This window comes from Saccostrea echinata, unplaced genomic scaffold (assembly GCF_033153115.1).
Source record: "Saccostrea echinata isolate AGI-Se365-2 ecotype Australia unplaced genomic scaffold, CSIRO_AGI_Sech_v1 ptg000023l, whole genome shotgun sequence".
NCBI lineage: Eukaryota > Metazoa > Mollusca > Bivalvia > Ostreida > Ostreidae > Saccostrea > Saccostrea echinata.
Genome location: NW_026889772.1, coordinates 11,644,875 through 11,658,439, shown reverse-complemented (window position 1 = coordinate 11,658,439; position 13,565 = coordinate 11,644,875). Strand labels below are relative to the sequence as shown.

The following is a 13,565-nucleotide window of genomic DNA, read 5'->3' as shown; positions in this document are numbered from 1 at the left end:
AGTTTTACATTGAAATATATAGAAAAAAATCTTTAAAAATCTTCTCAAGAACCATTGGGCCAGAAAAGCTGAAACTTATGTTGAAGCATCCTGGGGTAGTGTAGATTTTAAATTGTTAAAATCATGACCCCCGGGGAAAGGGCGGGGCTACAATAGGGAACCCAAGTTTTACATTGAAATACATAGAAAAAATCTTTAAAAATCTTCTTCTCAAGAACCACTTAGCCAGACAAACTGAAACTTATGTGGAAGCATGCTGGGGTAGTGTAAATTCTAAATTGTTAAAATCATGACCCCGGGGGAAGGGCGGGGCCACAATAGGGAATCCAAGTTTTACATTGAAATATGTAGAAAAAATCTTTAAAAATCTTCTTCTCAAGAACCATTAGGCCAGAAAAGCTGAAACTTATGTGGAAGCATCCTTTGGTAGTGTAGATTCTAAATTGTTAAAATCATGACCCCTGGGGGCAGGGTGCGGCCACAATAGGAAATCCAATTTTTATATTTAAATATATAGAAAAAAAATCTTCTTCTCAAGAACCACTTGGTCAGAAAAGCTAAGACTTTTGTAGAAGCATCCTGGGGCAGCGTAAATTCTAAAGAATTCAAATCTTGACCCCTGGGTGTAGGGCGGGGCCACAATAGGGAATCAAAGTTTTACATTGAAATATATAGGAAAAATCTTCAAAAATTTTCTCCTCAAGAACCTCTTGGCCAGTAAAGCTGAAACTTATATGGAAACATCCTAGGGTAGTGTAGATTTTAAATTGTTAAAATCATGATCCCCGTGGGTAGGGCGGGGCCACAATAGGTATTACAAAAAGATCATCTGGTGAAGAACAGCAGGGCCAAAGTTATTCAGGTGAGCGTTGTGACCCATGGGCCTCTTGTTTTTCTGTACAGTGTCAGCTGTTGTGATATATGTATTGTATATATATGTTGCCTTAGAAGCTAGGGGTGAATTCACATAAAGCAGTATGCAATGGTTTCTGATAACTTAGTTAATAACAATACATTAATATTCTCTTTGGTAATTTTTGTCCAGAGGTACTTTGAATAAGCACTCATGTTGTAAGGTTTCTCAGGCCAGATCTTTCTTGGGAAGTAAGGTTGCATAGCCCTTTAGTGCTGTAGCCATTAAGACTTGAATAATATTCTGATACAGTAATATGTTAGAACTACGAGTCTTTGATTCATCATTCCAGTATAGAAAGTCGTATCAAAGCCCCATGTTGTAGTACTAGATTCTTACAATAAACCTAGCAGCTGCTAATTCTAACACTTTATTTTACCTGTACATACAGTATGTTAAAGTTTAATGTTTTCCAGTCCATTTTAATTTTATGTAGAGTAAAACAGTTATATTGTTAAAGAAGTTGATTCATTTTATTTAGGTACACTTATTCTGTTACATTGTAATTGCTTCATGCAAAAGTTATTATATCATATGGATTCTTTTGGTAGCAGTACTTGTAGGGTGTTAGAGCACCTGCTTGGATAGTTGTAAATCTGGATTTTTAACCCATTCTAACAGAAACTTACTTCCTGGTATGACAATCCTCAAAGTAATCCTAGTTTGTAAGTGTATCTGATTAAAGTTTGTTAAAGAAAATGATTAAATCATGTTAATGGAATTAAGTATGTAGGTGGAACAACAATTGTACAGTTTCAAGGAGGTCCAAGGATCCGGTGATTGTCCATTGAAGACTTTTCTTATGCCCCCTTAATCAAAGATTTGGGGGCATATATAGTTTTTGGTCGCTCCATCTGTCTGTCTGAAAAAACCTTTAACTTTGCACATAACTTTTGAATGGTTGGTGCTAGGGCTTTTGTATTTCACATCTGTATCCTTTATTCGGGTACCAACATATTTGACCTCTTGGCCTTGGACTTGATCTAGTTTTTAAAAATTTACCAAACTTTAACCTTGCCATAACTTTGAACTGTTGGAGCTAGGGCTTTTTTATAACACATGTTTATTCCATTTGTCCAGATCTTTCTACAGGTACCAACATTTTTTACCTTTCGACCCTGTCCTTTGAGTTTGGCTTACTTTTGAAAAACTTAAACCTAGACCATAACTTTTGAATAGTGGGTGCTAGGACTTTCATATATATATATATCACATTCAATTGTATTCCTTGTGACAAGACCTTTCTTTGGGTACCAACATTTTTCACCTCAAGACCTTGATCTTGGAGTTTGATCTACATTTGAAAAACTTAACCCTCTCCTTGAGCTACCATACATTTGTACAGGGGCATTAGTGTTTCTCAAACACATCTTGTTTCTTTTTGTCAACCAAATACATAAGGTGATGTGAAAGTTTTTTTGTTTTTTTTTAGTTTTAATGAAAATGTTGTGTTAAAAATTTCTAGCTGGTAAGTGGTAAATTGCCCAATATATAGTATGTCACAAAGTTTTGTATTTAGACTAGTAATGGTTAAAAGCTGGTAAATGGGGTGTTTGTTTATATGTATCATAGTACATGTATGCCTATTAGCAAACATATTTCTTTGTATTTCTTTTAGATTTTCAGTTCCTAATGTAACAGGACAATCCTTAATTCAGTCAGTGGACCTTCCTCCATCACCCAGAGCTAAAACATACTTACCCGGAACCTCTAAATCTTTACCTATCAACCCTGTGATGCTTGTGAATTCACCAGACATGTCAGGAGATTACCCTAAACCTACAACAACACCACCTGGATCTTACAGATCTTTACTAGCAACAGCTTCTACCCTGGGGACTGGACCTATAAAATCTCCACCCCAAGAGACATTAAAACCTCTAGCAAACCAAACAAGTTTTCCTACATTGAGTGGATCTTTTGTATATCAAGGTACATCCCCCCCCCCCCCCCCCCCCAACATGAACTACCTCCATCTTTTTTTAGCTCACCTGAGCTGAAAGCTCAAGTGAGCTTTTCTGATCACCCATCGTCCGTCCGTCCGTTTGTAAACTTTCACATTTTTGACTGCTTCTCAAGAACCAATGGGCCAATTTTAACCAAACTTGGTACAAAGCGTCCTTGGGTGAAGGGGAGTTTAAATTGTTAAAATGAAGGGCCAAGCCCCCTTCCAAGGGGAGATAATCAAGAAAAGACAAAAATAAGGTGGGGTCATTAAAAATCTTCTTCTCAAGAACCACAGGGCCAGAAAAGCTGAAACTTATGTGGAAGCATCCTTGGGTAGTGTAGATTCTAAATTGTTCAAATCATGACCCCCGGGGTTAGGGCGGGGCCACAATAGGGAATCCAAGTTTTACATTGAAATATGTAGAAAAAAATCTTTAAAAATCTTCTTCTCAAGAACCACTAGGCAAGAAAAGCTGAAACTTAAGTGGAAGCATACAAAGGATGACTGCACTTAAGGAAATGCGGAATTTGCGACAAAATAAACTTTCAAAACAAGCATTTTTCTTTTCATTGCAAGAATGGTCAACATCCAATCTACAACTTTATGTAATTACGTTTAATAAAAGTGTGTATTTACGAAGTTCGAAGCTGTTTTCAAAGGCAGGGGTCATCACAATTTCTTGAATCTCCGTTCGATAATGAGGACGCCCACTTATTTACTGACTTTATACATAGTCAGCGCATGTTTGTCTATTTTTCTACGTTTAACAGTAGTTGTATATTTGCATAAATAATAATGTGTCAAAAGGAGATTAATAGACAAACATGCGCTCATGGTTAAAAAGAGAAAAAACTGCTTCTTCTTACATTCGCTCTCTGTGTTGTAACCAAGGATTGTGACATGTTGAATATTATAATTCACCACGTGATTTCTTACCTCAGGTAACTTTGTGAATACTAAATTCCGTCACGTGACTTGTAAGGAAGCATGTGATGTGCTAACTAGGACATTGTGTTCGAACACGTTAAGTCATCTGGCATTGATATAAATTTGCTTTAATTACATTGATGTGCTCATATTGTTAATTTCGTTTTGAAACCTTTGTCAGAAGTGTATTTGTGCTATACAGAATGGAGAGGGAGATTGGAAAGAGTGATCACGTTCGCTTTTCAAAACATGTCATTGTTATTTATGTAGTCTAATTTTAGAGCCATTCTTACAATATTAGCTCCACCTCTCATGCATATCTAATGTTCAATCAAGGGCAGGTAAGTGTAAATTCACTATATTTGGAAAGCAGTAAGGACAAAGAACATTGAATCATTTTATTGTATCACAGTCTAAAATCATTTTAAGATTTAAATGTGGTTCCAAATTGACAGTATTCTTTCATAAACATACAAAAGTGAGGTAAGGTTTAGATATAAAAGCAACAGAAGCAACCGAAAAGGACCCAAAAACAGGCGTTAAGTGCAGTCATCCTTTTCTTGAGGATTATATTCTTAAACATTGTAATGTTTTTTAAATGCTGTTTCACCATGGTGGAACATGTTAACAATGTATTATAAAAACAAGAAATATGTGCAGTAAACAAGGGCTATGCAGAATCTGAAAGTGGCACCACTAGAGTTGATGAAGAACCAAGATTTAACGGTGAAGAAATGATTTTTTTTTTAACTTGGTTATTAAAATTGGAAAATAAACTCACGGTTACTTGAATATAGTCTGATTTTTATCCCCTCACAACAGAGTTGGAGTGGATAAGGTAATGCGCCTGTGTGCATTAGTGGGTGAGTGCTTTTCCGTTATGCAAGCAATAATTTATATTGGGATTGATGTGCTCTTTTGCTCCGCCTTGCATGCCCTTGTTTAAGAACTGGTTTTGGGCCAGTCTTTTTAGCTCACCTGGGCTGAAAGCTCAAGTGAGCTTTTCTGATCACATTTTGTCTGTCTGTCTGTCCGTCTGTAAACTTTTCACATTTTCGACTTCTTTTCCAGAACCACTGGGCTAATTTCAACCAAACTTGACACAAACCATCCTTGGGTAAAAGGAATTCAAGTTTGTTCAAATGAAGGGTCACACCCTCTTTCAAGGGGAGATAATTCAGAAATAGTGAAAAAATCTTCTCAAGAACCACTGGCCCTAAAAAGTTGAAACTTATAGGAAACTTTTGTTACATAGTGTAGATTCAAGTTTGTTCAAATCATGACCGCGGGGGTAGTGTGGGGCCACAATGGGGGATCAAAATTTTACATAGGAATAAATAGGGAAAAATTTTTAAAAATCTTCTTCTCAAGAACAGCAAAGTCATGAAATGTCATATTGATATGGAAGCATCCTCAGATAGTGCAGATTCAAAATTGTTCAAATCATGACCTCCGGGGGTAGGGTGGGGTCACAATGGGGGATCAAAGTTTTACATAGAAATATATAGGAAAAAATCTTTATAAATCTTCTCAAGAACAGCAAAACCATGTTTAGTCATATTGATATGTAGGCATCTTCAGGTAGTGTAGATTCAAGTTTGTTCAAATCGTGACCCCTTGGGTTAGGGTGGGGCCACAATGGAGGATCAAAATTTTACATAGGAATATATAGGAAAAATTTTTAAAAATCTTTTTCTCAAGAACAGCAAAGCCATGAAATGTCATATTGATATGGAAGCATCCTCAGATAGTGCAGATTCAAGATTGTTCAAATCATGACCCCCGGGGGTAGATTGGGGTCACAATGGAGAGCAAAGTTTCATATAGAAATATATAGGAAAAAGTCTTTAGTAATCTTCTTCTCAAGAACAGCAAAACATTGTTTAGTCATATTGGTATGTAAGCATCCTCAGGTAGTATAGTGTAGATTCAAGTTTGTTCAAATCATGACCCCTTGGGTTAGGGTGGGGCCACAATGGGGGATCAAAGTTTTACATAGGAATATATAGGGAAAAAACTTTAAAAATCTTCTCAAAAACAGCAAAGCTTTGATATGTCATATTGATATGGAAGCATCCTTGGGTAGTGTAGATTCGTGTTTGTTCAAATCATGACCCCCGGGGGTAGGGTGGGGTCACAATGGGGGATCAAATTTTTACAAAGGAATATATAGGAAAACATCTGCTGCTCAAGAACAACAAAGCCATTTGTTATATTGATATGGAAGCATCCTCAGGTAGTTTAAAATTCAAGCCCCCCTCCCCCCTGTAAACTTTTCAATACTGAATTGATTTGTGCTTAAGAATGGGTGGACTTAACGCCCTATTTTGGATCTTTTTGCGACTACTCTACCAAGCTGTAAATGAAGTGAATCCAAAATATATTACAAGCAATAGAAAGAGTTACGTATACATGGTTATATTAGGTAGAACATTTGTACAAAAGCAATGCCCTGTTGCCATGAATCAAAATTGAAGCAATGATACATTAATGTCGTCTTCCGGAATATGGCATGTACCCGGAGTGGTTTTTAGGTCACGTAATCAATATTAAGGAGGGATTCTTCTCTTATTCTACTCATATTTCTCGTATTTAAAAATTAATGAAATTTTCAGAGATTCAAGAAGACAATATCACTAAGTGATGGTATCAATTAGATTAAATTTGACCGTTTTATTTTGGAAACAAGGTCAGGTCAAGGTCATTATCTTTTTCCTTGACATTTAGAGTAAAAAATTACTGTTGCTAATCATGTGATGCCTTTTTCTATTTTAAAAGATAAAATGTTTTTTTCTTTTTGCACAAAGTATGTTACCATATCGGGTCTATCAGATGATTCTACCAAATTAATTGACATTATTTAACTTAAATAGATATTGGCTAATCCAGATTTCCTCTGTTTTTTCTTAATTTTTTAGGATATATTAGTTATTTTTATATACTTCTTATATTTAAATATTTCTTATTTTTACATATGGTAAAGAATTCATATAAATATACAAAATGATACAAAAACAAAAAGCTTTGACCGCTTAGTAAGAGAGAAAAAACACTTTTTACTGATTTTTTTGCTCAAATCTGTTTTAAGGTTGGAGGCTTTCAAAAGCTAACAAGATTTTAGTTTGTTTAGAAAATCATTTTTATTTGCTATGTTTTAAAACTTTAGGACATTATTATTAATTTTAGTTACATATCAAAATTTCTTCAAGTCTTTGATTGTTTAAAAAAATTAACCACATGTTATGTTCTGTAAGTGATTTTACTAGGCAGAAAAGGAGATATTTTCATACGCCGCAGTTGCGCCAAAAATATAGTCCCTTATGGATTTCAAACTCAGTTTACCATTTCTATTTAAAATTGTACAATTATGATGAGTAAAGAAAAATATGATCTTTTAAATATATTACAGCTAAGTTTATAAGACATACAAGCAAATATACTTGGAATATTTTGTCTAGTCAGAAACCAGACAAGAATCCCTCCTTAATAGAAGGCGGGGCTTTCGATCGGTGTCATTGTTGACATCTCTCTCTCTCCCCCCCTCTCTCTCTCTCTAGAAATTCGAATATGTGTATGGCATATTACAGCAATGTCAATATGAAATTAAATAGAAAAATGTGTGGACACGCAAAATTAAAACAACATTTAATTTGCTAAATTCTGAAAACGGCAACCAAACACGCTCAAAGATGTGATTTAGAACGAGGTCAGGTTGAAGAATACAATGTAACTGTTTTCACGAGTACACTCGCAGGTGGACATCACGTGATGAATTGTAATATTTAACAGGTCAATCGAAGTCAAATCTAGGTTAACTCAGTTATAACAATGGAAACGAGAACTTTGTTTTGAACATGTTTTTTGTTAAATTAAGTGTGAGCGCACATTTGTCGGCTCTTCTCCTTTTAATATGACATTATTTTGTTCAATATACAACTACAGTTTTCTTAAGAACAGCCGACAAACATGCGCTATGTATTCAGACGATGAAAAACGCGTGACCCTGATTATATATTGATATTCAAGAAATCTTCAGGCACCATGCCTTCGATATTTATTTAGTTTACCTCGAAAAGAGTGTTTTAAATTCACATCTGTACCATGAATTCACGGTTAAGATATCTGGGATTTATTTGATGGAAAGAAATAATCATTTTATGAAACTTTAATTTACGGCATTTTTTCTGGCCAGTTAAGTCCACCCATTCTTTTTCCTAGCCATTGTGCTCAGGTGAGCGATGTGGCCCATGGGCCTCTTGTTCATACCTACTAGCCCAGTGGGACAGTGAAAGTAATAGATTGACCAGTAAAATTTAAGTTGATAGCCCAAGTGACTAGCTCTGAAGATTGTCTTGAGGATGAGTAGGGTGCACTGATACACAACCTCATGTATATGATACATATCACGATATTCAGTCCACCATATGATAAATATCACGATATGACATTTTTTATGAATATAGGTAAACAAACACGTCTTTCACATTTGTTATCATATTGCTATTATGACAGATTTTTATCAATTGTTCATGTTTTTGAAAATAAAAATACCAATTTGTCAACTTGGTCTGGATTGAGGGTAGATCTTTGAGTTGTGACAATATTCCCTAAACTAACAAAAAAAAATTAATCAAGAACTGCAGTAGCTGGATTCATAGCATAGTCTTACTTAGAAGGGGGAGTCTTTCTAGTTTGGAACTATGAAAGATTTTTATGGCATCAAGCTCTAGAGCTTGAACGTCATCTAGTTATGGCCCCGATCAAAATTGCCATCGAATTTTACGTAACCAAATGTGTCAGTCGATGCATCCGCAAAATAAAATAGTAATACATGCAGCTATAAATCAATTCCTTTGAAAATGCTCACAATTGATAATAACTTGAAAATAAAATTGCATCAATTATATCTACAATTAATTCTATTACAAAACAAAGGTACTATGTTTATTTTCACACAAGAAAAACATGATAGTTGTTGGGGATGAATTTCTAAAGAAAGGGCTCATCGAATGACATGAATAAGGTTTTGGAATGATAACAACTTAATAGGCGGTAAAACATTCACAAAATTACATAAACACGAATACTAGAGGACCTAAAATAATGAATTTCAAAATCTGAACTTGCTTTTACAATCTAATGACCAATTTTATCATTAAAACCGAAGTTATTGACCTGTTTTACTATATTTATCCATTTCCCATTATACCCATATACCACGCTCGATCGTAATCGTAACAGAGCAGAGTTAGGTTGTATAGAAGCAATTACTAAAACAGCGCTTAGACATTGGCAATTAGGAAAACATTATATAAATTTTATAAAATAATATATAAATCCTTCATAGTTCTTCAACTGACTGGAAGAGATGAGTTTGATATTCAGAATGAATTTTAGACTGGCCTGCCTGTCTGATATGTCGAACGGTGTCTGGTCAATTCAAACCCAGCTCTATTCGGATCATGACATAGAGCCCTTGGACTATAATAGTTGACATTCTGTTTACAAAAAATTTTGTTAGGCTACCTGAATCATACAATTGACTTTTGCTTTCTTCAAATTCAAAAATTGACATGCATTGTTTTTCATGTTCGACGCTATTGAAGCCTTTCAGGCTTTTGATTTTTTTATGCCAACACTTGCACTGATATATATTGGTTAGAATTGTGTCCATTTTTTTTTTTTCACTTGACCTTCCCTACAACCTCTGACTATAGAATTTGTTGTGTTCAAAACTCATTTTTAAAGAAACTATTTAAGATATTTTCATCAAATTTCAGATGCTTATACAAATTGATGAGAGCTATACAACTGTAGCATAGTCTTACTATTCATTTACCCTAATTATGAATAAAGAAGCAAAGTAAATTTCTTTTCATGTTGCATTACTAATGCACCTTGGGCAGGGTATTCGTGTCTTATGGACATATCTCTAGTTAACATGGTTAACTATGAAATGTTTTAAAAAATTTAAATTAAAAAAAATTCCTCATTACATTACATCTGTTTATTTTTAGCTATAAGAACACCTTCACCACCACAATCAGCCGAGGACAAATTCAAAGCTAAAGCATCCCAGTATGGAATTGAGATCAGCAGTACAGTGGAACAGTTTCTGAAAACCCAAGAAAAGGACCAGAAAATGAGGATGATGACAAGTGTTACTAAATCAGATGGTGGTCCAAACCTTAGTCAAAATAAGCATGACCTAGACATGCTCAGTAGTTTCCAAGAAAAAGGGCTCACAAATGGAATTATCATACAGAATTCTGAAGAGATACGTCAGACTGACTGCAGAGGGATTGAAGAAAATATAGACACACTAATTAGTGGTGAATGCAATGCAGGAAACGAGTTACTTGGTGATGAGGAAAGAGATTCTTCTTGGAACTTAAAGAGGAATGATTCTGTACTATCATCTATGTCTACAAACAGTGAGAATTTAGATTCTGAAGAAGACAGTTTAAAAGGAAGTTTAGAAAGTCAGAAAGATAATGCTTCATGTGAAAACTTTGAAAAGAAAGTTGAAAAGCATCAACAAGATCTACATAGGGAGTCCACTTATGTTAAAGGAGATAAAAGTGAAAGTATTGATGATATAGCTAAAAGACTTGTAAATGATGCCATTGTTACGGCAGTAAATGAACTGAAAAAGGAAGTGGAAGGGAAGGAAACTGGAGAGAGTAAAAAGAAGTTGTACTCTTGGCAGGCCAGATATGGGAGTGATAAACAGACAAATAGACAAAGTGTTGACACCAATAAATCAACCAAGCTGTCAAGTGTTTTGAATTCAAAACTTCTCAGAACTGTACTTGATCCAGGATCTCCTGAATTTATGCCAAAAGAGAAAACACAATCCACCCTAAACCCTGTTTCTCCTGAGTTCACTCCATCTGCTCGAGTTGGTGATCCTCACAGCATGTCTCTAGTACATTCTGTGTCATCTTACAAAGAACCAACAAGCTATTCGTTTGATCCTGCTCATCACATACACAAACTGAATCAGAGTCACGGCCATTACTCCAAGAACGCCTCATGTCAGACCTGGGTGGAACCCGTGGTGGACGTGTCCTGTAACACTATCAGAATTAAAGTTAAGGACCAGAGTGTGGAAACAGGCACATGTGATTCAAGGGAAGTGGGCGTGAACACCACTGAGACATTTGAACAAGAAGATGATGATATAATCATTATTCCTATGAATGAACTTCGAACCAAGGTTTTGGAAACTCAGGTAGAGAATTGTTTTTTGTGCATTAATAGTGATAAACATCCAAGGTTAAATATGAAACATCAAATGGATAATCTTTATTTTCACATGCCTCTTTTTTTCTAGAGGGAATTGTTATTACTGAAAGGAAAGGTGTGTTTAGATGAAATGGAAAGACAGGTGACAAGCCTGGAGAAGAGCAAGGACACCTGGACAAACTATTTTGATCTAGAGTAAGATAGAGAATTCTTGTTTCTTGAGCATTTGCAAAGTGGTCCATGATTTCTTGATTTCACATAAACATTAGCATGTAATAGACATTAGTAGCGATATATACAAGGAGTACAAGTGTCTTTGTTAGGTTGTTTGATAATGTTCTATTTTCTTGTGTTTGATGAATTCTGGGGACTCTAATATTTGCAGAGAAATGGATGTGGGAGAAGTGATAGACAAACAGATCTCTGATCTAAAGAGAAACATCCGGAGTCTCTATGTATGTACAGCGTATTAATGAAAAGGTTTAATTCGAGCAAAGTAACGGATCAAAATTGTAGTATTTTAGGATTCAGTATTGAAATAAAAGAAAGTGTTCTAACAGTTACTTGAATATAGTAGTGATTTGGAATCATTTACTTGTATTGTTAAAATTCATTACTAATTATTAAAAAAATGAATACTAGCATTAAGCACTAATATTGCTTGTGTTAGTTTAAAGTGATTATGATTATAAAATGATGGTTTTTCATTTGCTAAATTAATATAAAATTTCCTTAGGAGGAAATAGAAACTGTACAAGAGAAGCTAGATTCAGGTGAAATTCTGTCAGAAGTGCCTTGCTTTGAAGTCAATTTTCCAGTTCAGCCTAGCCGGATGGTTAATAAAAAGGTACAGAAAATATCATGATTGCTTTTATCTGTTGATATATTTGTTTAAAATAAAAATTCTTGGTGGATATTTTATGATATTACAGTGCCTGGGAAGGTCAAGCAACAGGTGGGGCCAATGGCCCCACTGTTCATAAAATGATGGGTCCATTTTGAAATTTAAGGGGCCGAGGGGAAATATATTGGGGCCATTCTGAAATAAATCATAGTATGATGCTATAGGATAATGCATATATCTCTAATAACAAAATTTAGGAAAATTAAAAAGAAAAATGCGATAGGAATTGACAAGTCATATGACATTGACTAGTACAAATGATTTTTCCGTTTCAAAGAACTTCAGTCAATTGTCATCTAGATTCTAACCAACTAGTATTTAGAAAAATTATATTTAAACCAAAAGCACCATTTTTTAACGATGCCGATTTAGAGATCACGGGGCAGGCTAAAATACATTGTAAATGGACTTCGTTGAAAAGGTTTTTCATTGTAAGGTATATAAATTAAATTTTCCATGTGCGTGAGTTTCGTAAAGCTGTGGTCAACCATCAAAAACAACTAGACACTTACGAATCAAACAACATGAAAAAAAAAAACCTGTTTCTTTGCCAGTGGATGTCTATATGCCAAATGATGGTTCTGATTTTATTATATAATACATCACAGATTCCATCTTACTTTGATGAAGAATACAGATAGCGCGGACTGCGAAGAACTTGCAAAGTAATAAAACATGCATACCCGCATTTTGCGGGGCGCGCCACATGGCGCTGCGCACCATTATTTCATTGCACCATTTTTCAACAGTATGCGCATATGGCGCATGGCGCGGCCCCTTCCCAGGCCCTGGATATTATCTCAATGTTTCAGTTGTATCCACCAAAAACTATCGAGAATTTGAAAACGATTTAAAATTTAGATTACTGTAATTGGAAATGAAATTCACTGGTTTTATTGGTTAAGATGTATATATTTTTCAGAAACTAAAAAGTCTTCCAAGTGCAGATCAATACATGAACTCTCTCTCTACTGCAAGGAAAACAACTGTTGTCAATACAAGCTGGTCTAGAAATATTCTGGAGGAGGTCAGAGGTCATCCGGAGGAAGAGGAAATAACAATAAGTCCTGATAATTCATTAAGTGAAAGTCAAATCACAAAGAAAAAATCCAAAGGCAAATCTAAGCAGAAGAAAAGCAAGTCTGGAGGAAAGGTTCATGTGCAGGAAAAATCTTCAGATGTCAAGGTCAAAAGGGAAGGGGACAAACCAGAAATAGAAGATCAAGTGGAACATCAGGAGAAATTAGACAGTGTAGATGATGCTTTCATTAGGGTAATTATTAGTGCTTGAAAAGAAAAACAGATACTGCTTACAAGATTATTTTTGCTCATTGTTATTTTTATACCCCCCACCTGAAAAGTGATGATATATAGTGATGGGGGTGTACATCCATCTATTTACTTTTTTTTCACTTTCATCAGTTAAACACGTAAAACTTAAACAGAATACATGTGTACCTATCTAAATAAAAGACAATATATAGGAAATGTATTTTTTTTTTTTTGAGGAGGAAATAAATGTATGATAATCATAATGTCTTTCGGTAAAGTAAAAGTTGGACCCTTTAAAATGGTCGCCTATTAATGGTGTCTAGTTTTGTTTTAACTCTTGTAATACCTTTCTT

General features: G+C 34.9%; 1 protein-coding gene across 1 annotated transcript in view; it reads left to right on the top strand.

Annotated features, from left to right (window-relative positions):
- LOC133191196 (uncharacterized) overlaps positions 1-13,565 on the top strand; it is a 46,132-nt gene that overhangs the window by 19,634 nt on the left and 12,933 nt on the right. The window contains exons 4-9 of the mRNA XM_061326927.1: positions 2,532-2,845; positions 9,806-11,022; positions 11,125-11,231; positions 11,422-11,491; positions 11,773-11,883; positions 12,863-13,213. Of these exons, the coding sequence (XP_061182911.1) occupies positions 2,532-2,845; positions 9,806-11,022; positions 11,125-11,231; positions 11,422-11,491; positions 11,773-11,883; positions 12,863-13,213 (2,170 nt within the window). The remainder of the gene's footprint in view (positions 1-2,531; positions 2,846-9,805; positions 11,023-11,124; positions 11,232-11,421; positions 11,492-11,772; positions 11,884-12,862; positions 13,214-13,565) is intronic.